Below are 27,805 nucleotides of genomic sequence, written 5' to 3'. Positions count from 1 at the left end.
GTATTTTTTTTCTTTTCCGCGCCTACTCCCTGCCGCAAAGGCTTGTGGGCCGGGTCAATGGTTGCTTAGCGGAGGTGCCGGCGGTGGAGAGCAGTGGCCGCCCCCCTCGCTCTCTCCTGTCCCCTCCATTCATCGCCCGGTGCAGGCCTGAGACATGGAGGCGCTCATCCCGGTGATCAACAAGCTGCAGGATGTGTTCAACACGGTGGGGTCCGACGTCATCCAACTGCCGCAGATCGTGGTGGTGGGGACCCAGGTGAGTGCGGGGATGTGGGGCGCCCCATAACGGCTGCAGGGGGAGGCAGCGGGCGAGACCAAGGCTGAGGTGACAGAGGGGGAGCTGCTGTATTGTCAGGGGGTGGCTGTGACATTGGTATGACCCATAACATCCCATAGAAATGTATGCAGTCCTATGTTACACCATGGAGAGCGGCTGGGGGGCTGTGGAGGGCGCCCCCTGGGGTATCACATGTGTATATATATTTTTTTAAAGTCCCCCTTAGGGCACTTGGACCTGTAATTGCCCCCGATCGCCTGTAGGCTGCCGCCCCACAGTCTCGCACTGTATGGGGAGTTCGCAGTTCTCCTATGAAGCATGACCTGCAGCTTCACAGGAGGACCAAGATGGCAGCGATTTGGGGGGGTGTCAACCTATTGGCCCCCGGCTGTCTTGCCTCAGTGAGGTTGATGGAGCGGACCCCAGGATGTCCGGCCTTTATCACGTATCTGTGGAGAAGGGTCAGAGCTCGGTAAATTTTGAGACTTTTATCCCTGTTCCAAAATGGAGAAACTGGACAGACGCCTGACCGCCATTGTCATTCTTTATGGGGCTGGCGGAAAAGCTGACACCCCCCCCCCTTGATTGGTGTCGCGCAGATCTCCCTTCACCCCCCCCCCTTGATTGGTGTCGCGCAGATCTCCCTTCACCCCCCCCCCTTGATTGGTGTCGCGCAGATCTCCCTTCACCCCCCCCCCCTTGATTGGTGTCGCGCAGATCTCCCTTCACCCCCCCCCCTTGATTGGTGTCGCGCAGATCTCCCTTCACCCCCCCCCCTTGATTGGTGTCGCGCAGATCTCCCTTCACCCCCCCCCCCTTGATTGGTGTCGCGCAGATCTCCCTTCACCCCCCCCCCTTGATTGGTGTCGCGCAGATCTCCCTTCACCCCCCCCCCCTTGATTGGTGTCGCGCAGATCTCCCTTCACCCCCCCCCCTTGATTGGTGTCGCGCAGATCTCCCTTCACCCCCCCCCCTTGATTGGTGTCGCGCAGATCTCCCTTCACCCCCCCCTTGATTGGTGCCGCGCAGATCTCCCTTCACCCCCCTCCCTTGATTGGTGTCGCGCAGATCTCCCTTCACCCCCCCCCTTGATTGGTGTCGCGCAGATCTCCCTTCACCCCCCCCCCTTGATTGGTGTCGCGCAGATCTCCCTTCACCCCCCCTTATTGGTGTCGCACAGATCTCCCTTCACCCCCCCTTATTGGTGTCGCGCAGATCTCCCTTCACCCCCCCCTTATTGGTGTCGCGCAGATCTCCCTTCACCCCCCCCTTATTGGTGTCGCGCAGATCTCCCTTCACCCCTCCCCTTGATTGGTGTCGCGCAGATCTCCCTTCACCCCCCCCCCCTTGATTGGTGTCGCGCAGATCTCCCTTCACCCCCCCCCCCCTTGATTGGTGTCGCGCAGATCTCCCTTCACCCCCCCCCCCCCCTTGATTGGTGCCGCGCAGATCTCCCTTCACCTCCCCCTCCGATTGGTGCCGCGCAGATCTCCCTTCACCCCCCCCCTCCGATTGGTGCCGCGCAGATCTCCCTTCACCCCCCCCCCTCCGATTGGTGCCGCGCAGATCTCCCTTCACACTCCCCCCTTCGATTGGTGCCGCGCAGATCTCCCTTCACACTCCCCCCTTCGATTGGTGCCGCTCAGATCTCCCTTCACACTCCCCCCTTCGATTGGTGCCGCTCAGATCTCCCTTCACACTCCCCCCTTCGATTGGTGCCGCGCAGATCTCCCTTCACACTCCCCCCTTCGATTGGTGCCGCGCAGATCTCCCTTCACCCCCCCCCTTCGATTGGTGCCACGCAGATCTCCCTTCACCCCCCCCCTTCGATTGGTGCCGCGCAGATCTCCCTTCACCCCCCCCCCCTTCGATTGGTGCCGCGCAGATCTCCCTTCACCCCCCCCCTTCGATTGGTGCCGCGCAGATCTCCCTTCACCCCCCCCCCTTCGATTGGTGCCGCGCAGATCTCCCTTCACCCCCCCCCTTCGATTGGTGCCGCGCAGATCTCCCTTCACCCCCCCTTCGATAGGTGCCGCGCAGATCTCCCTTCACCCCCCCCCCTTCGATAGGTGCCGCGCAGATCTCCCTTCACCCCCCCCCCCTTCGATTGGTGCCGCGCAGATCTCCCTTCACCCCCCCCCCTTCGATTGGTGCCGCGCAGATCTCCCTTCACCCCCCCCCTTCGATTGGTGCCGCGCAGATCTCCCTTCACCCCCCCCCTTCGATTGGTGCCGCGCAGATCTCCCTTCACACACCCCCCCCTTCGATTGGTGCCGCGCAGATCTCCCTTCACACCCCCCCCTTCGATTGGTGCCGCGCAGATCTCCCTTCACCCCCCCCTTCGATTGGTGCCGCGCAGATCTCCCTTCACACCCCCCCCCTTCGATTGGTGCCGCGCAGATCTCCCTTCACACCCCCCCCCCTTCGATTGGTGTTGCGCAGATCTCCCTTCACACCCCCCCCCTTCGATTGGTGCCGCGCAGATCTCCCTTCACACCCCCCCCCCTTCGATTGGTGCCGCGCAGATCTCCCTTCACACCCCCCCCCCCTTCGATTGGTGCCGCGCAGATCTCCCTTGACCCCCCACCCCACCCCGATTGGTGCCGCGAAGATCTTCCTCTCTTCTCCCCCTCCCCCCCCCCCCCGATTGGTGCCGTGGAACCTGAAATTTTTTTTTTTTTTGAGTTGAAAGCGAACAGAGAAATAAAGCAGATTGTGTTGTATTCTCTCAGCGTCCTGGGGCCAGATATCACCAATACATAGGTCGTTGTGTTGTCTGACAGGTTAGTCCTCGGATACAGTGGCGCCTATCTGACGGGACTTCATTTTGAAGGATTTTTAGCGGCTATTATGAGAAGAAGAAATTCCTAAATTGTGAACGGGGTCAGGGACTTCTCTGCCGACTCTTCCCCTTGGAAGCTGCCTGAATAAAATCCTGATATATTCCCCTTTACGTTTTTTTTTTTTTTTTTTTTTTTTTTTTTTTTATACACTGCTAGAAAAATAAGTTGTATATATCAAGCTGTAGGACCCCCTGAGGTGTGACAGGACCCCCATCCTTCCATCTCTCCGGGTGTCACATCTGTGTACGACCAGCAGGTGACGGCCTCTCTCGTCAGGCGGTTGTTGCCTCGGGCTCGTGTCTCGTCAGCGGAGAGACAGTGACTGACATGGGAGGAGGATTCCCCGTGACCCTCACAAGGTGACGGCTCCTCCGCCGTGCGACCAATCAGATTATTACTGGTGTCTGCAGAGAGTCGGCCTCGGCCCGAACCATTTATATCACAGCCCTGACCTGTCTCCATCTACGTAACTACATGTGAGGCCTTAAAGGGATTGTGTGGGATTAGGATCGCCTTGGGTTACCGTCATCTCTCTGACCGGCCTGTGGCTACACAGCAACATAAATGTCAAGCTGCGATGCTCTGCGCCTCCTGACGTCTTGTCTATAATAGCTGCGATGCTCTGCGCCTCCTGACGTCTTGTCTATAATAGCTGCGATGCTCTGCGCCTCCTGACGTCTTGTCTATAATAGCTGCGATGCTCTGCGCCTCCTGACGTCTTGTCTATAATAGCTGCGATGCTCTGCGCCTCCTGACGTCTTGTCTATAATAGCTGCCATGCTCTGCGCCTCCTGACGTCTTGTCTATAATAGCTGCCATGCTCTGCGCCTCCTGACGTCTTGTCTATAATAGCTGCGATGCTCTGCGCCTCCTGACGTCTTGTCTATAATAGCTGCGATGCTCTGCGCCTCCTGACGTCTTGTCTATAATAGCTGCGATGCTCTGCGCCTCCTGACGTCTTGTCTATAATAGCTGCCATGCTCTGCGCCTCCTGACGTCTTGTCTATAATAGCTGCCATGCTCTGCGCCTTCTGACGTCTTGTCTATAATAGCTGCGATGCTCTGCGCCTCCTGACGTCTTGTCTATAATAGCTGCGATGCTCTGCGCCTCCTGACGTCTTGTCTATAATAGCTGCCATGCTCTGCGCCTCCTGACGTCTTGTCTATAATAGCTGCCATGCTCTGCGCCTCCTGACGTCTTGTCTATAATAGCTGCCATGCTCTGCGCCTCCTGACGTCTTGTCTATAATAGCTGCGATGCTCTGCGCCTTCTGACGTCTTGTCTATAATAGCTGCCATGCTCTGCGCCTTCTGACGTCTTGTCTATAATAGCTGCGATGCTCTGCGCCTCCTGACGTCTTGTCTATAATAGCTGCCATGCTCTGCGCCTCCTGACGTCTTGTCTATAATAGCTGCCATGCTCTGCGCCTCCTGACGTCTTGTCTATAATAGCTGCCATGCTCTGCGCCTCCTGACGTCTTGTCTATAATAGCTGCCATGCTCTGCGCCTCCTGACGGCTTGTCTATAATAGCTGCCATGCTCTGCGCCTCCTGACGTCTTGTCTATAATAGCTGCCATGCTCTGCGCCTCCTGACGGCTTGTCTATAATAGCTGCCATGCTCTGCACACCCAGACTCATTCTCATCATAGCTGCGATGCTTAACGCACCCAAACACCTTTCTATCGTAGCTGCGACGCTCTGCGTGTCCTGACCCCTTTCGATGGCGGCTGCTGCGCCGCCTGCACCCCGACCCCCTTCTCACAAAATCCGCCCAATCATTTGGCTTTACTGACGTCCCAGAGAACATAAGTATGTCATCCGAAGCCGAAATCCTACTCATCTGTTTTTGGCGCCTAAACAGTGCAGGTGTACTTACTTTCCCAGGATGCTTTTAGACATAATATCCTGGTGCAAGTGGCCCCCAAATTCACCAGCACTAGAAATCAAGCATTCATGTGCAGGAATCAGATGTTACCCCAGACCTTAGAGGCACCAATCAAACCGGATTGGGCGTGTCCTTGTGTGATTCTTCTACTGGTCGGCTCCGCCTCCTTGACTCCTCAGGTAATTTATATATGGCGCACACAGGAATTTAAAGGCTCAGGAGGGCTGCTTTGGTAGCAAAATAGGTAAAGTTCCAGGCAGCGGGATTGGTGGTGATGGGTAAAAATGGCTGGAGCTGGCTCAAGAGCTGCGACCGCTCCAGACTGTAACAGCAGGGACTGGAGCTAGCTCCGATCGCTGCAAGTTCTGGCTCTTCGAAGAAGAAAGGCGAGGAATGGATGGCTTTCTCCTTAGGGGGGCTCCTTTTACTCTGGGATAATTTAGGCCCCCATTATCGGAGCCTCATGTGTCTTTATACTAAAATGGTTCCTCTCTTATTCCTCCCTACAGAGCAGTGGGAAAAGCTCCGTCCTAGAAAGCTTAGTTGGCCGGGATCTGCTCCCCCGAGGCACAGGGATAGTGACGAGAAGACCCCTGATCCTCCAGCTGGTCCACGTCTCCTCCGACGATCGACGCAAAACCTCCGGAGAGGAGAACGGTAACGAGTGATTGTTCTTCCATTGCTCTGGGTGCAGAGGAGGATGATTAGGGTTGTAGTAAATGGCGTCCTCCGGGGTCTTAGCTCCGGGATGACGAGTTTGTTCTGTTTCCAGTAAGAGCTTTTTTTTTTGCGGTCGGCTAGAAAAATAATTTCCTGTAATTGCCGACTGCTAATTCAGGAGAAGATGATCCCTAGGGGGGATTTCTTAGAAATGTCTTGTCTCTGTGGGTCCCCCACCACATAAACAGAGGTGGCCCCCCTTTTTTTTATTTAAGGGGGTATTACCATTTTTGAAAGTGATCGGCACTATTGGGGAGTAGGAGTCTGATCATATATTGTAACCTGTCTTAATGATGATGGGGGCTTGTTGGCTTGTGTTTCCACCTGCAGAGGTGGTTTTACACCAGCGCTGAATCCTCATCATCCTCAGGATTTAGAGGTCGGACCCCAGTGATGAGATAAGGACGGCTTGTCCTAACGATATCCCATCACTTTACCCATAAAATGCTGAGTTAGTGGGAGAGAAGCGGCTGGGGGTGCACAGAGTGGGAGCAGACTGAGTTTTATTGATGTTTCTACGCAGCGCCCTTTGTTATAGGATCCGTAACGGATGGATAATCTGCCCATCAGGTAGACGGAGCAGATGACGCGCCGACACTTAACCATTCTCTGCCTCTTGTCTTCTCTTTCCACGTCTCCCTACTGATTCCAGACCTGGACTCCTGGAAAAATCCAAGACAGTTATCCAAAGGTGTCCTGTTTCCGTCTCCTCTTCCTCCTCCTATACCTGCATGAGATGTAGACGCCCCCTATAGATCACTGGCTGTATCAGTTCTGTGCTCCGTCCCATCACCTGCCTCCTCATCCCCATATGTAGTCCCTGAATAGCGCAGCATCGTATCACTTCACTATTTGCTTAACTTATCTCCTTCCTCTTTTAGGCTTTTTATATATTATACTTTTTATAATGTATCTTTTTCTTTATTTTGTTTTTGTCCCTTATTTTACTTTTCTCCTCATTAGTTTTTTGCCTTCTATCTACTTTTTACTTTCTACCTTCTTTTTGCCTTCTATCTACTTTTTACTTTCTACCTTCTTTTTGCCTTCTATCTACTTTTTACTTTCTACCTTCTTTTTGCCTTCTATCTACTTTTTGCCTTCTATCTACTTTTTACTTTCTACCTTCTTTTTGCCTTCTATCTACTTTTTGCCTTCTATCTACTTTTTACTTTCTACCTTCTTTTTGCCTTCTATCTACTTTTTGCCTTCTATCTACTTTTTACTTTCTACCTTCTTTTTGCCTTCTATCTACTTTTTACTTTCTACCTTCTTTTTGCCTTCTACCTTCTTTTTGCCTTCTACCTTCTTTTTGCCTTCTATCTACTTTTTACTTTCTACCTTCTTTTTACTTTCTACCTTCTTTTTGCCTTCTATCTACTTTTTGCCTTCTATCTACTTTTTGCCTTCTATCTACTTTTTGCCTTCTATCTACTTTTTGCCTTCTATCTACTTTTTGCCTTCTATCTACTTTTTACTTTTTATCACGTCACAAATGTGTATATATCCTTTTTTGATGCTTTTATTTAAGCATTTCCTCCCTTGAGTTGTTCCCTTCTGTCAAGTCTTTAAAAGGCATCTGTCACCAGGTTTTTGCTACTCCCATCTGAAAGCAGCATGATGTCGTGACAGAGACCCTGATTCCAGCGATGTGTCACTTACTGGGCTGCTTGTTGTAGTTTTGATAAAATCACTGTTTTATCCGCTACAGATGAATGCTGAGCTTTGTATAACCTGCTTCCAGCACTAATTGGCTGGGGGGGCGGAGTTATTCACCAAAAGCTGCCTATCAGTGCTGGGGGCGTGGCTTGACTACCTGGCAGCAGTCCTTTAGTGATAATCTTCTGCTGATAAAACACTGATTTTATCAAAACTGCAGCGCAGTAAGTGACGCCTCTAGAATCAGGGTCTCTGCCCCTACAACATGTTGCTCTCAGATTACATAGCAACAACATGCTGGCAGATTCCGTTTAATATCCTGAAAAGTTCTGTCTGTTTTACGAAAAGCCAAGTGACTCCTGGAAGACAAGGCTGCCTACATGTGTTATCTCTGACCTTACTATCACTTAGAACTGGGCAGTATCTGTCCAGGAGCCTGAGAAAGCTGAGTGACAAGCCTTGTATTGGTTATTGTGCATAATCGATTATAGTGGTGTAAAAAAAACCAGAAACCTTTTAATGACTTGACAGAAGAGGATGACCTACAGTACAGACCAAAAGTTTGGACACACCTTCTCATTTAAAGATTTTTCTGTATTTTCATGACTATGAAAATTGTACATTCACACTGAAGGCATCAAAACTATGAATTAACACATGTGGAATTATATACTTAACAAAAAAGTGTGAAACTACTGAAAATATGTCTTATATTCTAGGTTCTTCAAAGTAGCCACCTTTTGCTTTGATGACTGCTTTGCACACTCTTGGCATTCTCTTGATGAGCTTCAAGAGGTAGTCACCGGAGATGGTCTTCCAACAATCTTGAAGGAGTTCCCAGAGATGCTTACCACTTGTTGGCCCTTTTGCCTTCACTCTGCGGTCCAGCTCACCCCAAACCATCTCGATTGGGTTCAGGTCTGGTGACTGTGGAGGCCAGGTCATCTGGCGTAGCACCCCATCACTCTCCTTCTTGGTCAAATAGCCCTTACACAGCCTGGAGGTATGTTTGGGGTCATTGTGCTGTTGAAAAATAAATGATGGTCCAACTAAACGCAAACCGGATGGAATAGCATGCCGCTGCAAGATGCTGTGGTAGCCATGCTGGTTCAGTATGCCTTCAATTCTGAATAAATCCCCAACAGTGTCACCAGCAAAGCACCCCCACACCATCACACCTCCTCCTCCATGCTTCACGGTGGGAACCAGGCATGTAGAGTCCATCCGTTCACCTTTTCTGCGTCGCACAAAGACACGGTGGTTGGAACCAAAGATCTCAAATTTGGACTCATCAGACCAAAGCACAGATTTCCACTGGTCTAATGTCCATTCCTTGTGTTCTTTAGCCCAAACAAGTCTCTTCTGCTTGTTGCCTGTCCTTAGCAGTGGTTTCCTAGCAGCTATTTTACCATGAAGGCCTGCTGCACAAAGTCTCCTCTTAACAGTTGTTGTAGAGATGTGTCTGCTGCTAGAACTCTGTGTGGCATTGACCTGGTCTCTAATCGGAGCTGCTGTTAACCTGCGATTTCTGAGGCTGGTGACTTGGATAAACTTATCCTCAGAAGCAGAGCTGACTCTTGGTCTTCCTTTCCTGGGGCGGTCCTCATGTGAGCCAGTTTCTTTGTAGCGCTTGATGGTTTTTGCAACTGCACTTGGGGACACTTTCAAAGTTTGCCCAATTTTTCGCACTGACTGACCTTCGTTTCTTAAAGTAATGATGGCCACTCGTTTTTCTTTACTTAGCTGCTTTTTTCTTGCCATAATACAAATTCTAACAGTCTATTCAGTAGGACTGTCTGCTGTGTATCCACCAGACTTCTGCACAACACAACTGATGGTCCCAACCCCATTTATAAGGCAAGAAATCCCACTTATTAAACCTGACAGGGCACACCTGTGAAGTGAAAACCATTTCCAGTGACTACCTCTTGAAGCTCATCAAGAGAATGCCAAGAGTGTGCAAAGCAGTCATCAAAGCAAAAGGTGGCTACTTTGAAGAGCCTAAAATATAAGACATATTTTCAGTTGTTTCACACTTTTTTGTTAAGTATATAATTCCACATGTGTTAATTCATAGTTTTGATGCCTTCAGTGTGAATGTACAATTTTCATAGTCATGAAAATACAGAAAAATCTTTAAATGAGAAGGTGTGTCCAAACTTTTGGTCTGTACTGTATACATGGATTTAAAGGGACATTCTCGTTTCATCTTGGAGACGGTGCCGAGCTTTGGGCAGTACAGATGGCAAAGTAGCCGTATGTGCCGTCCAGTCTCCCTCCGGCATCATACGGTATCCACGCTGTTCCTGCCATGTCTTTTGCCGCCACAGGCGAGGGATCGTATGAAACGATGGCGTCCCTTTAATAGGAGGGGTCGGCTGCTTTCTCTTTCTTCTGTACGGTGGGGGTGATATCGGACGTATGACTTGCTTGGGTCGTCCTTGTGAGCTGGAAGTGACTTGTGTTCAGTTCTGCTTTCTACTGGTAGTAATGCGATGGCTTCCTGGAGGTGACATCATCTTCAGGAGCGACCGCCGCCATCTTCACTTCTCTAATTCATCAGCACCACCACACACCCTCCCGATCAGTGCCGGGTCATTCATTCACCCCATCCGAATTAATCTCGTGCATCACCATTAGTGATGGACGGCATAATGCCTGTGTACACAGAACGGATCCCCTGTATTATATAGGATTAATCCTTCTATTTGTGTTCAGGATATTAGACCCTGGTCACATGACCCTTATCGCTTTACTATGTGCACAAGTTGTTTTTCGAGGTCTCCGACAGGGACTGGTCGTGTTCTCAGTGTTCAGAACTCCTAACGTATTTTTTTGATCAACTGAGAAACTGATAAATTATTCTGCAGCACCCCCGCAGGAGACATGAGGAATTACACATTTCCTATTTAAATCCATACAACGCTGGGCTCTTTGTAGCCCTTCACTACACAGTATGCCTCCCCTAATATGACAATTTTTAGGGTTTTCTAGTCCTGATGACCCCTCTAGTGTAAGCTGTGGAGTTGCTATTACTCCTAGCAATGGCGGAGTTCCCGATAAAACACACATACGATCCTCATGGCCTTGTACAGCCTCGTTCCTTCTGCTCATGACTCAGCGGAGGAAAATGCCTGCGGGTTCTTGGATGGACGGCGGTGACTCGCACTGTTCCTCTCTGCTTACATAATCATGCCAACGGCTTATTACCTGCACGTCGGGTCTCCCGGAGTCTGTTCACGAGCGCATCGGTCCTCTCTCCTGACAAAATACTAAAAATAATACTTTCGGGGCATCTTTGCACTGTGCCGTCCCTCTGTTATTCCTCCTGGAAATGTATAATTGACTGTTGGGTGTTACCATTCTCCCTGTACAAGGACTGATTGATCGATGTGTGTTAGGGCATGCCCACAGCTGGAAATGCCCAATGGTCTATTCATTCATAAATTACCAGGAGGAATAAGAGAGGAACAAATAATGTGACGCCCCTAGAGAGGGTGCTCCAGTGTAGGTATTTTATGGAAAAATGAGGTGAGCGGACGGATCCTCTAAAAGCAACCAATGTGCCACAGTGACAGGAAGGGTTGACGCCTGTTTTTTTTGTTCAAGGGGTGGATGCTGAGGAATGGGGCAAGTTTCTGCACACGAAGAACAAGGTAGGGCAACATTTCTTCATTCCTCTGTGCAATTATCCCTGTATAGGAGCTTATAGAAATCACAGAACCCTTGTACGCAGCGTTTGTTTCATACTCTTATTGCTAAGAAGCAACAGACGACAAGATTCCGCCTTGTAGTCTGTTGCTAGGTAACAACTGTCATCATTTTAAATGTTCCATTCTAAATCTCTTGAAGGCTTTTCTGTCGCTGACGTCGTTCTTTATCCTCCTTTTCTTCTATTTCTGCTTCCACGACTGCATCGTAGGAAATATTAAAATGTTTTTTTGTTTTTTTTTCCTTTTTTTTTTTTTTTCTTTTCTTCAGATTTACACAGACTTTGATGAAATTCGGCAAGAAATTGAGAATGAAACGGAAAGGATTTCTGGAAATAATAAAGTGAGATATCGTGTATTCAGCAATGCTTCAGGATATCTCGAAGTTCTTTTAAAAAGTGGGATATTCTGATGGGTAAAAAACATGGCTCCTTTCTGAGCTGCAATACCAGGCACAACCAATGGATAGGGGTGGCGCTGTTTTTTTTTTTTAGAAGTTGTCAGACATGTTTTTAAGCTCCCTCCACCCTGACTTGCAGCTCAACCCCATTCTTGTGAAGGGATACTTCCTGCAATACCCAACACTGCCTCATAGAGGAGTGGCGCTGCTTTCTGAGTAAAGTCTTTTACCTGTGGGAACCTGCTGTCACGGGTTACTCCTCTCCTGCCCCATATTACAGACAGGTGGAAGGAAGTAAAACGTGATGATACGATCTGACTACACAGGATCTGCTTGTAGTCTGTAACCATGGAGACACATGGGTCTGCATCAGAGCTGTATACCTAAAATTGTAGATCTTTAATCTGGCCTTTTTTTTTTATTACAAGTGCATTGCTGTAGTATACACACCCTTTAGTTACAAGACCAGAAGCCACCATGCTAATAAAGGGCATATCCCCGGGAGACAGTGAGTGCTGCGGCGCTGTGATTATCCCTTGGATGAGCGCCTAATTAAGGCTGTAATATTTCATGTGTCTTCATCGTACCGCCTCTGATTTCCCAGCTCCACAGACTTCCTGCTCTGTCGCTAAATGTGATTTGGCTCGGTGTCCGGACCGGCAGTTGCCGTTCCCTTTTGAGCAGTTATGGAGATCTACCCGAACTGTGTGACGCATCAGCTTCATGACTATCGACGAGGGTCGTGCAAATATTTTTTTTTTTTGCCCAACTTTTGTTCAGGCTTGGGTTACAAATCTGCAGTCGCACTGTGACTGAAGACTTATCAATCCTCACAGAGCGCAGTGTATTTGCTGTCAGGAATTTCGGGCTCGTGACCGCAAGTATGTGATTTGCATGCATGCGGTCACATGCCGACTAGACGTTCGCGGCCAATCTCTATTCACACGTCTAGTCGGAATGTGGCCGGAAGAATGCAAATCGGCTGCACTGGAGGATCCTGACAGCGGGCACTCTGCGCACTGTGAGGATTCACAAGTCCGCACTCATTTCACATCCTTGTATTATACATACCCTGTTTGATGGAAATATCGATTTGTAACCTTTCAAGAGAAAGTGAATTTTTATCCAAAGTGGTCCGTCCTGAACCCTGCAAATGCTCGGGCTCGCTATAAACCTGACCCTCTTCCACTGCCTAAGTCTCGATTTACTGGCCCAACATTCATTACTCTGTTCTGAAGTATTGCGCATGCTCATCCTGGGATCCCACGGTGCATGCGCAATATTCTTCCTGCCTTGGGCCGTTTTGTCTTTCTGGTGTACAGTACATGGATGCAGGACGTATACAGTCCTACTCTGATGACGAGCATTGCGCACGCGCCGCTCCAGGTCTACACGCGCAGTGACTCGCCCTGAATAAAGGAGAAAGCTGGAGCACTCGTGGAGCTTGGATCCGCCCACTGGACACTTGTAACCTCATTTGCATATGGGATTGTCCCCTTTAACGAATGTTACTCTTAGCTTTGGGCTATGCTTCCAGCTGACTTGTATCTTTTTTTTCTTTTCTAGGGAATTAGTTCAGAACCGATCCATCTGAAGATCTTCTCTCCCAACGTTGTCAACCTGACACTGGTGGATTTACCCGGGATGACAAAGGTAGTGGAGAGAAATCCAACGACTAGAAAATCCTGGCTGCTTTTTTTTTTTTTTTTTTCTCATAACCAGCGCCACCCCTGTCCACAGGTCGTATAAGATATTGCAGCTCAGCCCCATTCACTTATATGAAGCTGAGCTGCAATACCAGTCATAACCACTGGACAAGAGTGGCGCTGTGTTTGGTATGACTACTGTAGAACTTATCAACTTTTTTTTTTTCGATCTAACTAATAAGGTCCCTGTAGGCGACCAACCCAAGGACATCGAGGTTCAGATCCGGGAGCTCATTCTGCGGTACATAAGCAACCCCAACTCCATCATACTGGCCGTCACTGCTGCCAATACGGACATGGCGACATCCGAGGCGCTGAAGATCTCCCGGGAGTCTGATCCAGATGGTGAGTCTTAAAGGGGAAATATTATATATATATTTTTTTAACCCCTTCCGACGTGGTACGTAATAGTACACACCACGTCGGCACCCCCTGTTCAGTGCTGGCTCCGGCGCTGAGCCCGCACTGAACCGGGCACATGTCAGTTGATTTATACAACTTGATTGATCCACCCGCGGCTGTTAACCAGTTAAATGCCGCTGTCAATCTCTGACAGCCACATTTAACAGTGCTGCACTGGAAGCGCATCACTTACCCCGCCCATCGGTGACCCCGTCACGTGATCGCGGGTCACCAATGCGTGGGCATGGCAGACCTCTGTGGTTGTCATGTAAAGATTGCTATGAGCGCCACCTAGTGGTCGGCGCTCATAGCACAGGAGAATTTCTACTACATAGAGGCGATCTGCTCATCGCCTGTTGTGTAGCGGAGGGGATCAGATAACTGCTGCTTGCTATCGAAGCAAGCAAAAAGTGTAAAAAAAAAAAAAAAAAAAAAGTTTTTAAAAATATAAAAAAAAATATAAAAGTTTAAATCACCCCCCTTTTGCCCCATTCAGAATAAAATAAAAAATAAACCCCACATACACATATTTGGTATCGTCGCGTTCAGAATCGCCCGATCTATCAATATAAAAAAATAATCCAATCGGTAAACGGCGTAACGAGAAAAAAATTCCAAACGCCAGAATTACGTTTTTTGGTAGCCGCAACATTGCAATAAAATGCAATAACGGGCGATCAAAGTATCAGATCTACCCCAAAATGGTATCAATAAAAACTTCAGCCCGGCGCGCAAAAAATAAGCCCTCATCCGGCTACGGGTCTCTTAAAAGTGGCGCCACTATTTTTTTTATTTTTTTTTTAGCAAACTTTGGATTTTTTTTTCACCACATAAAAAAGAACCTATACATGTTTGGTGTCTATTAACCCGTAATGACCTGGAGAATAATAATGGCCGGTCAGTTTTAGCATTCATTGAACGTGGTAAAAAACAACTGGGGTATTGCATTTTTTTTTTGGCAATTTCACCGCACTTGGAATTTTTTTCCTGTTTTCCCATACACGATATGGTAAAACCAGTGATAGCGTTTAAAAGTACAACTCATCCCGCAAAAAATAAGCCCTCACATGGCCATATTGACCGAAAAATAAAAAGCTAAGAGCTATGGCTCTGGGAAGAAGAGGGAGCAAAAAACAGAAAATGCTCTGGTCATGAAGGGGTAAAAGGGATGGTGCGAAAGTATAAGAAATTAAAGCGCCTAGTAAATCCCCCTCCACTCCAGCTCCAGTGCTGATAGATCTACCTAATATTACACTTTATCCCCATATACTTGAATCACAGACAGCCTGCAATACCGGATACAACCCATGGACATGAGTGGCGCAATTTTTCTTACATAGGCAATAATATAATAAAAAAAAAAATGTTTTCACCAGGACGGAGAACCCTCGCTGTCATCACTAAGCTGGACCTCATGGATGCTGGTACAGATGCCATGGACGTTCTGCTAGGCAGGGTCATTCCTGTGAAACTGGGCATAATTGGAGTAGTCAACAGGTAGTACATTAATGTTCCAGTGCATAATTTTTCGTGTTTTTTTTTTATTTTTTTTTTTTAATTATTTTCTAATGCAGTTCTTCAAATTTCCTACATAGATCTTAAAAGAGAATATTCGACAGCCACCACTAGAGGGAGCTCAGCAACTGCTCAGTATACCAATGAATTCTGAGCTCCCCCTAGTGGGGCCATCAGGCAGATATATATTTATATATATATATATATATGTGTATATATATATATATGTGTGTATATATATATATATGTGTATATATATATATATATATATATATATATATATATATATATATATATATATATATATATATATATATATATATATATATATATATATATTATTTATTTTTATATGAAAAAGTTTGGGCACCCCTATTAATCTTAAGCTTAATGTTTTATAAAAATTGGTGTTGTTGCAACAGCTATTTCAGTTTGATATATGTAATAACTGTTGGACACAGTAATGTTTCTGCCTTGAAGTGAGGTTTATTGTACTAACAGAAAATGTGCAATCTGCATTCAAACAAAATTTGACAGGTGCATAAGTATGGGCACCTCACCAGAAAAGTGACATTAATATTTAGTAGATCCTCCTTTTGCAAAAATAACAGCCTCTAGTCGCTTCCTGTAGCTTTTAATGATTTCCTGGATCCTGGATGAAGGTATTTTTGACCATTCCTCTTTACAAAACAATTCCAGTTCAGTTAAGTTTGATGGTCGCCGAGCATGGACAGCCCTCTTCAAATGATCCCACAGATGTTCAATGATATTCAGGTCTGGGGACTGGGATGGCCATTCCAGAACATTGTAATTGTTCCTCTGCATGAATGCCTGAGTAGATTTGGAGCGGTGTTTTGGATCATTGTCTTGCTGAAAGATCCATCCCCTGCGTAACTTCAACTTTGTCACTGATTCTTGAACATTATTGTCAAGAATCTGCTGATACTGAGTGGAATCCATGCGTCCCTCAACTTTAACAAGATTCCCGGTGCCGGCATTGGCCACACAGCCCCAAAGCATGATGGAACCTCCACCAAATTTTACTGTGGGTAGCAAGTGTTTTTCTTGGAATGCTGTGTTTTTTTGCCGCCATGCATATCGCCTTTTTGTATGACCAAACAACTCAATCTTGGTTTCATCAGTCCACAGGACCTTCTTCCAAAAAGAAATTGGCTTCTCCAAATGTGCTTTTGCATACCTCAGCCGACTCTGTTTGTGGCGTGCTTGCAGAAACGGCTTCTTTTGCATCACTCTCACATACAGCTTCTCCTTGTGCAAAGTGCGTTGTATAGTTGACCGATGCACAGTGACACCATCTGCAGCAAGTTGATGCTGCAGCTCTCTGGAGGTGGTCTGAGGATTGTCCTTGACTGATCTCACCATTCTTCTTCTCTGCCTTTCTGATGTTTTTCTTGGCCTGCCACTTCTGGCCTTAACAAGAACTGTCCCTGTGTTCTTCCATTTCCTTACTATGTTCCTCACAGTGGAAACTGACAGGTAAATCTCTGAGACAGCTTTTTGTATCCTTCCCCTGAACAACTATGTTGAATAAACTTTGTTTTCAGGTCATTTGACAGTTGTTTTGAGGAGCCCATGATGCTACTCTTCAGAGGAGATTCAAACAGGAGAACAACTTGCAAGTGGCCACTTTAAGTAGCTTTTCTCATGATTGCATGCACCTGGCTATGAAGTTCAAAGCTCAATGAGGTTACAAAACCAAAAAAAGTGCTTTAGTAAGTCAGTAAAAAAGTAGGTAGGAGTATTTAAACCAAGAAAATGATAAGGGTGCCCATACTTATGCACCTGTCAAATTTTGTTTGAATGCAGATTGCACATTTTCTGTTAGTACAATAAACCTCATTTCAAGGCAGAAACATTACTGTGTCCAACAGTTATTACATATATCAAACTGAAATAGCTGTTGCAAAAACACCAATTTTTATAAAACATTAAGCTTAAGATTAATAGGGGTGCCCAAACTTTATTTTTTTCTTTTATAGGAGTCAGTTAGATATTAATAACAAGAAGAGTGTGGCTGACTCAATCCGGGACGAGTATGGTTTTTTACAGAAGAAATACCCATCTCTGGCCAATAGAAGCGGAACCAAGTACCTCGCCCGGACGCTGAACAGGTAGGAGAGAGTCAGGATATGGCCAACTTTCCACATGCCCCATCCTTCCAAGCTGTCACCCCTGCGATTATAGCCTCTTATTCGGACATTCCTACCTTACCTTCAAGTTATGTTTTGTTGGCAAAATCTAATTTTGCGCATCCAGTCACTTACTTTCTTCTTGGACATTCAGGAGGTTGGTGGGCATCCATACCTTCTCTGTAGGCATGCATAGTGTCAGGCCAATAATGGGTAGCTTAATTTTTTAAAGGAGTGGAGAATCCCTTTAAGAAGCGGCTCCAACGCTTGCTGTCAGGATTTTTCAGGGTCAAGGGGGCGCGTGACCACAAGTATGTGATTTGCATGCATGCGGTCACATGCCAACTAGACATTCAGAGCCTATCTCTATTCACACGTCTAGTTGGAATGTGGCTGGAAGTTGCCCTTTGTTTAACCGCTTCACGTCTTTTTCACGGGGTGCCGATGGGTGGTCATGACAGCCGAGGGTCTGCTGATGACCCCTGTGCCTGTTACTGCGGTCCTCCTGTGAAAGTCGGGTCATAGGAGATGGTGATTTTTAACCCTCTGTCGTCCTCTCCATAGGCTGCTCATGCACCACATCAGAGACTGTTTACCGGAGTTGAAGACCAGGATCAATGTTTTGGCGGCTCAGTACCAGTCTCTGCTGAATAGTTACGGCGAGCCGGTGGATGACAAGAGCGCCACCCTGCTGCAGCTCATCACCAAGTTCGCCACCGAATATTGCAACACCATCGAAGGAACCGCAAAATACATTGAAACCTCAGAGCTGTAAGTAACCTTGGAGCAGCTTTGTCGGGTGGTTGTCGCCCACCTTTCCCAGTGTCAGCGGCGATCATTGCATTATTAGGCTGACGTGCTGTGCTTGGAGGCCATACTGGTTGCCCCCCAGCTTTCCCACTAGCAGCGTCTATCCTTTTTAGGATATCTCAGTGACCATCTTTGTTTCTCAGGTGCGGGGGCGCCCGAATTTGCTACATTTTCCATGAAACCTTTGGGAGGACGTTGGAATCGGTCGATCCGCTGGGCGGCCTGACCACGATCGACATCCTCACCGCCATCAGAAATGCGACTGTGAGTCATTGGGCTGGAAGACTGGGGATTGTATTGACGTTATATAACCTCTCTAACGCACCTTTGTCGTCTAGGGTCCCCGACCGGCCTTGTTCGTTCCGGAAGTTTCCTTCGAGCTTCTTGTAAAGCGGCAGGTGAAACGGTTGGAGGAGCCGAGTCTGCGCTGCGTGGAGCTCGTCCATGAGGAGATGCAGAGGATCATCCAGCACTGCAGTAACTACAGCACTCAGGTATCGTCAGCGCGGCACAGAACTTTGTTATAGCTCCTTCTGGACCGCCCATACGTCCAGGTGGTCCACACTTATCTCTGCAGTGACATTGGTCCACGCTTATCTCTGCACTGACGTTCTACAATGTCAGTGCAGTGTGGGGGATTTCTTGTATTATATACTGCGATTTAACAGTTTCTGTGACGCCCCACAAAGAAGGCAATGGCTGTCATAGTAACTTGTCACACTACGATGGCGTCACTAGAGGGGCCAGTGGGTGGCCAAACATTCACCAATCGCAAATTCCGCTATCGGAGATTGACAGCGGTGTCTAAATGGTTAAAAGATAGTTATTTGTGGAACACCTGCCCTGTATGGATCTTTGTTCCCCACAGCGACCAATCAAAGGCCAGCTTTCATACCACTCGTCGCTGTGGTAAAATGAAATCTGGACTGCTATTGGTTGCTACAGGCAACTTATTTGTCCCCTTTAGACAGTGCTCCTTAATCTGCCCACAAAGGCCTCACTTATCTGATCTGTCGCCCACAGCGACCAATCACAGTGCAGCTTTCATTTTACCAGAGCCCTGAGTGACATGAAAGCAGAGCTCCGATTGGTTGCTAGGGGCAACAGGCTGCTCTGATGAATGAGGCCTATAATATATATTTATGTTTTTGCCGGTGATTATAAGACCCGCGCTCTAGCGTAATAATTATACACGGCAGTTGATTATAGCGCACAGTGACAAGACGCGGGCTCTTAAAGGGAGTGGCAAGAAGACATAATACAGCGTAGAGACAGGTTATATGGACGTTTTAAAGGGGCGGTTGTCCATTTAGGATCCCCTTCTTTGAGCCAGAACTGTGGGCCTCTGTACTGGCAGGACCCATTCTGCAGGTTTAGTCTGTTCTCATATTAGTGGCGGCTATTATAATAATAATAATAATAATAATAATAATAATAATATTCTCACTTTTTATATAGAATATATATTTTACTTTTTGTTTTATATATTTTTTTTATTTTTTGAGTTTTTTTTTTTTTTTTTTTTTTTACAGCGATTTGCAGTGAAATCAATGGTTAAATTTTTACGTTTTCTTCCAGGAGCTCCTGAGGTTCCCCAAACTGCACGACGCCATCGTGGAAGTGGTCACTTGTCTTCTGCGGAAGCGACTGCCGGTGACCAACGAGATGGTAAGGAATCCTTCACGGCGTCCATAAGACGGCCTCAGTCAGATCCACTTTCCACCCCGGGGTGTAAATTACAGCCGTCCTGAGTGGGACATGGATGTGTTTTGATGACTCGGACCACCAATTTTCAGACCATTTTTGGCTAAAAATCATCTTTTGCAATTTTTGCTTTTAAAAATCTTGCACCGTTTCTTTGCTTTTCCAGTCTGTTTCCCAGCACATTCAACTTTTTGATGCCATCTAAATAAATAAGCTCCGAAAATCATATAAGAATTACAAATTCTGCAGTGAGACCATCAGAACGAGCTCACTGACAGATTCTCAGTCGACTCATTCTGCAGCCAGACAACACTGAAGGCAAACGGTGCACAATTTTTAATGAAACCCAATTGCAAAAAATGAATATTAGCCCAAAATACAGGCACGTAAACCAGAAACAACCCCTTTTTTAAAGTTTGGGGGAAGTGCAAAGTAAAATGTAATATTTTCTAATAGCATTGATGTGCGTGATGTGACCTGTCACGTTCCCATCCAGGTGCACAACTTGGTGGCGATCGAGCTGGCGTACATCAACACCAAACACCCGGACTTCGCCGACGCCTGCGGAGTGATGAATAACAACATAGAGGTGAGGAACGCGTCACACCCGCCCCATAGAGCGCTAGCGATGGACGGACGCCCGTCCACTAAAGCCCTTTTTATTTTTTTTTTGCGTATACAGGAACAGAGGCGGAACCGAATGGCCAGAGATCTGCCCCCTCCTGCGGCACCCAGAGATAAGGTGATCCATCAGGGACATGTAGGGATCTCTGTAGATGTCAGATTAGGGAAGGGAGGGGGGTCCGACTGCTCAGACCTCCCCCTGCCCAGTGCTAGTGACTACATCGCCCCCTGCTGGCTCCGCTCTGCATTTTATTTTAGATTCTAACTTTCTGAGCTTGTTCACCTGCAGTCCCATGTAATAACGGCATGAGGTGTGCCAAGTGACAAACCCCGCTGTTTTACCCCCCTTGCATCGGCTTAATGCATTTTGTCCTCTATATTTTGCTGTGCATGGATCATCCTGGTAGCACTTGCATACAGGGATATGGGGGGGATCCTATGTAAATTTCTAAATGTGGACCCTTCTACTTTCCCAGCAGAGTTGCATGTAAAGGTGACTCAGCCGCTCCAAAACTACAACTCCCAACATACTAGATTTTTTCTAATTGGAACCCTATAAAGACTTGAAAATGAGTTATCAAGTATCCCAAGGATAGGTGGTAACTCACTGATCAGTGGGGGTCCGACTGCTGAGACCACCACGGGGAACTCTTACCCCCTGCTAGACTGGAGCGACAAGTCTATTCCTTCTGTATTTGGCGCCGATGGCTTGACATGACAGCCAGGGGTCTGCAGAAGACCACTGTTGTTCTGCTATGAATGTCGGCATTCATAGAAGACTATGATTTTTGCTACACATAGCAGGCAAGCCCCGCTGTGTGTAGCACAGGCAATCAGATGATCGCAGATTCTAGAGTAGGAGGTAAAAAGTTTTAAAAAATATTAACAAAAAAAATAATAAAAAGTTCCAAACACCCCCCCTTTCGCCTCATTCAAAATTAAACCATAAAAAAAATCCACATATTTGGTATCGCCACGTTCAGAATCGCCCGATCTATCAAAATATTAAAAGAATTAATTGTAACGAGAAAAAAAATCAAAACCCCAGAATTGCACTTATTTTGCAATTTCACCGCACTTGGAATTATTTTCCCGTCTTCCAGTACACGATATGGTAACACCAATGGTGTCGTTCAAAAGTACAACTCGTCCCGCAAGAAACAAGCCCTCACACGGCCATATTGACAGAAAAATAAAAAAAAAGTTGTGGCTCTGGGAAGAAGGGGAGCAAAAAAACGAAAATGGAAAATCGCCAGGTCGGGGCATGCTGGGAGTTGTAGTTTTGCAGGAGGCTGGAGTTTGATCCTCGGCTCCATGCTTTAGCCATAAGTCGGCCTGGTCTTCCCGGGATCCGGATGCTTCCCGCCAGTCAGGAGGACGCTCTCTTACTGCTCGTGGTTAACTCTCTGCGTCTGATTCTCTCTCTTTCCGTAGTCTACCAAAGCTCCAGGGCCCCCGGCCGCTCTGGAGCCCACCACTGCTGATTCTGACGGCAAGGTCTGTCCCAGCTAGGACCACACTGCACGTTGTGAGACATTTGGCACGTGGCATGATCATTGTGTCGTGGTGCCCTGTTGCATGCTGTACGTTATTCCTGCACGACACGGGACCCTGCATAACATACTGGAACACTGCGCTTCAACGCTTTCTACAACTGTAATACAGATTAGCGCCCCACAGTGGTCACTCCATTTCACAGCAGCCACATGGAGAGGTCCTGGCCGGTATTCGGCCTCGGTGAATTTTTCTCTCTGAAACAGCACTCCAAATATCCCTATACGTTTCTGTCGGCTGGTAGCCACCGCTAGAGGGAGCTCACTGCATACATTTCTGTCCACCGGTAGCCACCACTAGCGGGAGCTCACTGTATACATTTCTGTCCGCCGGTAGCCTCCACTAGGGGGAGCTCACCGCATACATTTCTATTCACTGGTAGCCACCACTAGGGGGAACTCACTGCATACATTACTGTCTGCCGGTAGCCACCACTAGGGGGAACTCACTGCATACATTACTGTCTGCCGGTAGCCACCACTAGGGGGAACTCGCTGCATACATTACTGTCTGCCGGTAGCCACCACTAGGGGGAACTCACTGCATACATTACTGTCTGCCGGTAGCCACCACTAGGGGGAACTCACCGCATACATTACTGTCCGCCGGTAGCCACCACTAGGGGGAACTCACTGCATACATTACTGTCTGCCGGTAGCCACCACTAGGGGGAACTCGCTGCATACATTACTGTCTGCCGGTAGCCACCACTAGGGGTAACTCACTGCATACATTACTGTCCGCCGGTAGCCACCACTAGGGGGAACTCACTGCATACATTACTGTCTGCCGGTAGCCACCACTAGGGGGAACTCACTGCATACATTACTGTCCGCCTGTAGCCACCACTAGGGGGAACTCACCGCATACATTACTGTCCGCCGGTAGCCACCACTAGGGGGAACTCACTGCATACATTACTGTTCGCCGGTAGCCACCACTAGGGGGAACTCACTGCATACATTACTGTCTGCCGGTAGCCACCACTAGGGGGAGCTCACTGCATACATTACTGTCCGCCGGTAGCCACCACTAGGGGTAACTCACTGCATACATTACTGTTCGCCGGTAGCCACCACTAGGGGGAACTCACTGCATACATTACTGTCCGCCTGTAGCCACCACTAGGGGGAACTCACCGCATACATTACTGTCCGCCGGTAGCCACCACTAGGGGGAACTCACTGCATACATTACTGTCCGCCTGTAGCCACCACTAGGGGGAACTCACCGCATACATTACTGTCCGCCGGTAGCCACCACTAGGGGGAACTCACTGCATACATTACTGTTCGCCGGTAGCCACCACTAGGGGGAACTCACCGCATACATTACTGTTCGCCGGTAGCCACCACTAGGGGGAACTCACCGCATACATTGCTGTCTGCCGGTAGCCACCACTAGGGGGAACTCACTGCATACATTACTGTTTGCCGGTAGCCACCACTAGGGGGAACTCACTGCATGCATTACTGTCTGCCGGTAGCCACCACTAGAGGGAGCTCACTGCATACATTACTGTTTGCCGGTAGCCACCACTAGAGGGAGCTCACTGCTAAAGTGTGAACATATCATTCAGTAATTAACCCCCCCCAGACACAAGCTGGACATGATCACTGCAGCAGACAGGCAGTTGCCACAAGCTGCCATATAGCCAGGAACGGCTGCACTCTCTGAATTCAAGCTTGTGCCTTGAGCATAACACTCTGATCACGGCCTTAAAACTTTTCCTTTTTTTTTTTTTAAGATGTCACTTGTCAGTAATCAGTAACGAGCGTTTTACGGTGGTCCGACAGGGAGTCAGAAAGCCTAAAAAATAAAAAGTGATATGTAAATAAATACCTAAAAGTTATTTTGCGAAATAAATAAAAATATCATGGGTCTTTGAATTCGAAAAAAACAAATGCTGTGGGTATTGAAAGAACAACATAAATCAATTGAGTCCTCAAAAAACCCAAACTAACTCCAGCAGTAAGCGGTTACTGCAGTGAGCTCCTGTGCTCCCTCTAGTGGTGGCTGTCGGCAGGGAGAATCGTATCCTTTTCACTCGGCTTATAGAGGCTTTCGGAGCTGCCCCTTTCTCTCCTGTGGCCTCTTATTACAGAGATGTATGACCGCTGACTCGTTGCGGTATATTTCTCGGTACGGCAGCACGGGTGGGTCAGAAAGATGCTTAATAAGCAGGATTTGGAATTACTCGCTGACTACAAGGCTCCTTCATGTCCTAGCCATCATGATCTCATTTGTTAAAGGGGTATTCCGGCTTCAGCAAATAACTGCGAGCTCCGTCTTGTGACGAGCCGGGCCGCCGTGTGCAAGAGATCTCAGAAGATAAAGTGGGTAAACGGCGCAGTTCTGCAATGCAAGACTTTCTTTGCTGGAATTGGACGACCCCTTTTAATGTCTTCATAGTACGAGGGCATCTGTAGCTTCCATGTGGGCACAAGCCGACTGGATGCCCCGCGGTCACCTGCACTTTTTGCAGCGCTCCTTTTGACCTTAGTGTGTGCCTTCATTTCAGGCCGCTGTGCCAGCACTGAGCACCAGTGATGCTATCCCCGATGCCGGCACTGGTAATTGGCGGGGGATGTTAAAAGCCTCTAAAGCAGATGACCCTCTAATGGATGAGAGGAACAAATTGGCCCCCGTCCTTCCTGCCAGCCCTCAGAGGGGCCACGCTGTAAATCTGCTGGATGTGGTAAGTCTATATGGACTGGCATGTCTTTTGTGCCACTCGTCCCCATCCTACGCCCGCCACACATAATTTCCTTTCTTATTCCAGCCTGTGCCCGTTGCCAGAAAACTTTCCGCCCGCGAGCAGCGCGACTGCGAAGTGATCGAGCGATTAATCAAGTCTTACTTCCTCATAGTAAGGAAGAACATTCAGGACAGGTGAGTGGCCGCGGGCAGCGAGGCGCCCCCGTGACTCCGCGCGCCCCCGTGTCTCCTCGCGCCCCCGTGTCTCCTCGCGCCCCCGTGTCTCCTCGCGCCCCCGTGTCTCCTCGCGCCCCCGTGTCTCCTCGCGCCCCCGTGTCTCCTCGCGCCCCCGTGTCTCCTCGCGCCCCCGTGTCTCCTCGCGCCCCCGTGTCTCCTCGCGCCCCCGTGTCTCCTCGCGCCCCCGTGTCTCCTCGCGCCCCCGTGTCTCCTCGCGCCCCGTGACTCCGCGTGACTCCTCGCGCCCCCGTGTCTCCGATCACCCCAGTGATGCCCCTTTTGTCTCCTCAGTGTGCCAAAGGCTGTAATGCATTTCTTAGTAAACCACGTGAAGGACACGTTACAGAGCGAGCTGGTGGGTCAGCTGTACAAATCCATGCTGCTGGAGGACCTGCTCACAGAGTCCGAGGACATGGCCCAGCGCAGGAAGGAGGCCGCCGATATGTTAAAGGTATGAGGTGTGGGCACAACATGCAGTGCGGTTTATTTTAAAGGGGGTTTTCTGCAACTTTCCAATACTTTGTACTACCTCTGTTGCCAGTCAAATAGAAACCTGCATTGTTGCCCGTCTTGATCTTTCTTATCCTGATACACAGTCACGAACCCTGCACCTTTGTGAACAGGACATGATCAGTATGGGCTTAAGTAGAGTTGAGCAATAAACATTTACGCTGCCCTGGTCCGGCATCCAGTCCGACCCTCCGTGGCAGTCTTCACTTCTGCAGTCTACATCATGGCCGCCTCTAGGCCGCCAAAGTCATGACGTCTCTTGAGGACTCGTCATGATGTTCATCACATGGGGCCTAGTTAGCCCAAAAATCGTCCCATACTGAACGCCGGAACAGGGAATCTCAAATCCTTTTGCTCAGCTATAGTATTTAGCCATTCGATTAATGTTTCAATTTAATGACAGCAAGCAGGAGTCTAGAAATGATACTGAAGGGCAAATGGAAATTAGTAGAAGTTTTACATAAGTGTCACTGTCCCCTATAACAGCCGCTATGGGTACCACCACCACCACCACCACCACCACGCGAGGTGTGGATTGAGAAGATTAATGGTGACAGCAGCTTAATCTGAGAGTCATTGTCCCTTCCCCTCCTGAACATAGTAATAGTCTGGTTGGGGCATTCACAGCTATAAAAATTAAAGTAATCCCTTTAAAAAGGACCTTTCGCCTAATTTTTTACGTAGACCTGGACGCGCAATGTAACTGGCTGCAGAGCTGAATAAAATATTTTTATTTTTTTTAACTTCACCTCTCTGTTGTGGAGATATTAGCAATCAAATAATTTGGCACGTAATGAATTATGGTGTTAGTTTTCACTGGGGGCGTGTACTTCTTCTCCTCTGTATGATGCAGGACCAATAATAATCAGGCAGCAAAACACAAGCGAGAGGACACGCCCCCATCATAGCTGAGAACAGGTTTCTCAGTGTGTGAGATGTAGGAATACAGCTCTGGTCTAACCTCCTGCATGAGTCAGCGCTATCAGAGGAGGAGAGACGATAGTAAGGTTTGTAATGTGACACAGCTAAATTCAGCTTTCCCCTCCTCGCTGACACATGAAAAAGGTTAGACCAGGAGATCAGAGCTGTATTCCTACATCTCACACACAGAGAAACCTGCTCTAAGCTATGGTGGGGGCGTGTTCTTGTTCTGCTGTGTTGCTGCCTGCTTATGATTGGTCAGCATCATACAGGGAGAAGAAGAACACGCCCCCAGTGAAAACTATCAAACACCCACAGAGGTTCACTGCTTAGGTCCTCCATCTATTAGCCAGATCAGCTCTACTAGATGTCAGCAATACCCCAGGCCTCCTGCAGGAACAATGTAAATTGACTTCGATCAGAAGAGGATGTTTAATTCAAATGTGTATATATATATTTTTTTTGTCGAATAGCCACTGATTTATAAAATGTAATTCTCTATTTATCCCCTCAGGCTTTGCAGAGAGCCAGCCAGATAATTGCTGAAATCCGGGAGACTCATCTCTGGTGATCAGGAGGTCGAGAAGTCCCATCCCAGATGGAGGAAAAAAGTCTCACAACTTGTAGAGGAGCATCGGCAGTATACGGCGTATCTGTAATTAATTTTTTTTTTTATTATTATTTAAGAGGAAGTCTCTAACCATATACAGTATGTGTCGGAGGGTACAGACAGGGGGCGCTACAACTCGTACAGCCCCCCCATCACCACCACCCCCCAATACTGATTTCCCATTGTGATCGAGCTGACCAATATCGTGACTATGGAGCAAAGCATGCTGGGAAGCCCCTCCACCATCATCGTGCTCTGTCGGTTTAGTCCTAGGTGATGTATGTTTTCTCCAGGAGCCGTACATTTCTCTGGGATCATGTGAACATTTTTTTTTTTGCATTTTATGGTTTGATATCGCACTGAAATGAAATATATTTCCATTTTGTCCGTCATCCAATAAAATTCTCCAGAATATCCGAAGCTATCTTCACCCTCCTGAGTATCGATCATGAATACGAGGAAATCTAAGTTGTGAAACCGCCATCTTGTCGCTGCCACGTTTCTAGCTTTTTAATTGGCTGAAATTTATTAGCTCCGCCCACAAGATGGCCTTGTAGATGTTAGTGCCCACTTGTTAAAGGGGTTGACCATTCTCTTCACCAGAGTTCCAACAATGAAGCGTTGACCTCACTGAGGTCCATGCTGTGGCAGTCACATGTTGTGCCAACGTGTCGCCGCCTAAGGCAAGGGAAAATTTAATTTCTAGGGACAGCGTCCCTTTAAATCATGGCACAGAATTGCTATCGTGTTGCTTTAAAAAAAAATGTTTTGTTTCATCACTATTTTGACTTTTTCTGAAACCACGCCTCCCTCATTAGCATAGGACCAGAACCGCCCCTTTACTGAAAATGGCCGCAGAGTGACATTGGGGC

At 47.9% G+C, this 27,805-nt stretch overlaps 1 protein-coding gene across 4 annotated transcripts; it reads left to right on the top strand.

The window, feature by feature from the left end:
- DNM1L (dynamin 1 like) lies at positions 1 to 27,347 on the top strand. 4 transcript variants are annotated; one of them, XM_073650081.1, is made up of 20 exons: positions 1 to 256; positions 5,517 to 5,664; positions 6,380 to 6,418; positions 10,993 to 11,039; positions 11,365 to 11,436; positions 13,060 to 13,146; positions 13,382 to 13,544; positions 14,978 to 15,098; positions 17,117 to 17,248; positions 17,831 to 18,037; positions 18,220 to 18,340; positions 18,415 to 18,570; positions 19,655 to 19,744; positions 20,277 to 20,369; positions 20,463 to 20,522; positions 21,839 to 21,901; positions 24,480 to 24,656; positions 24,741 to 24,850; positions 25,184 to 25,343; positions 26,838 to 27,347. In XM_073650081.1, the coding sequence occupies exons 1-20, from the start codon at positions 155 to 157 to the stop codon at positions 26,892 to 26,894; spliced, it is 2,205 nt and encodes a 734-aa protein (XP_073506182.1). In that variant the 5' UTR covers positions 1 to 154; the 3' UTR covers positions 26,895 to 27,347. The 4 variants fall into 4 exon arrangements, with proteins under 4 accessions (XP_073506182.1, XP_073506183.1, XP_073506184.1 ...); XM_073650082.1 differs by lacking the exon at positions 6,380 to 6,418; XM_073650083.1 differs by lacking the exon at positions 21,839 to 21,901.
- The last annotated feature ends 458 nt before the right edge of the window (positions 27,348 to 27,805 follow it).

Source organism: Phyllobates terribilis, unplaced genomic scaffold, assembly GCF_046119375.1.
Source record: "Phyllobates terribilis strain yellow unplaced genomic scaffold, ASM4611937v1 Scaffold_10__3_contigs__length_209671492, whole genome shotgun sequence".
Classification (NCBI taxonomy): domain Eukaryota; kingdom Metazoa; phylum Chordata; class Amphibia; order Anura; family Dendrobatidae; genus Phyllobates; species Phyllobates terribilis.
The sequence above is the reverse complement of the archived record's forward strand: the minus strand, read 5'-3'. Positions and strand labels throughout refer to the sequence as shown.

Bases quoted from the DNA above. Each gene is read 5' to 3' on its own strand.
- DNM1L (XM_073650081.1), top strand. From the start codon at position 155: ATGGAGGCGCTCATCCCGGTGATCAACAAGCTGCAGGATGTGTTCAAC. The intron at 13,147-13,381 runs GTAGTGGAGAGA...CTAACTAATAAG, and splicing joins ATTTACCCGGGATGACAAAG to GTCCCTGTAGGCGACCAACC. The intron at 19,745-20,276 runs GTAAGGAATCCT...GTTCCCATCCAG, and splicing joins TGCCGGTGACCAACGAGATG to GTGCACAACTTGGTGGCGAT.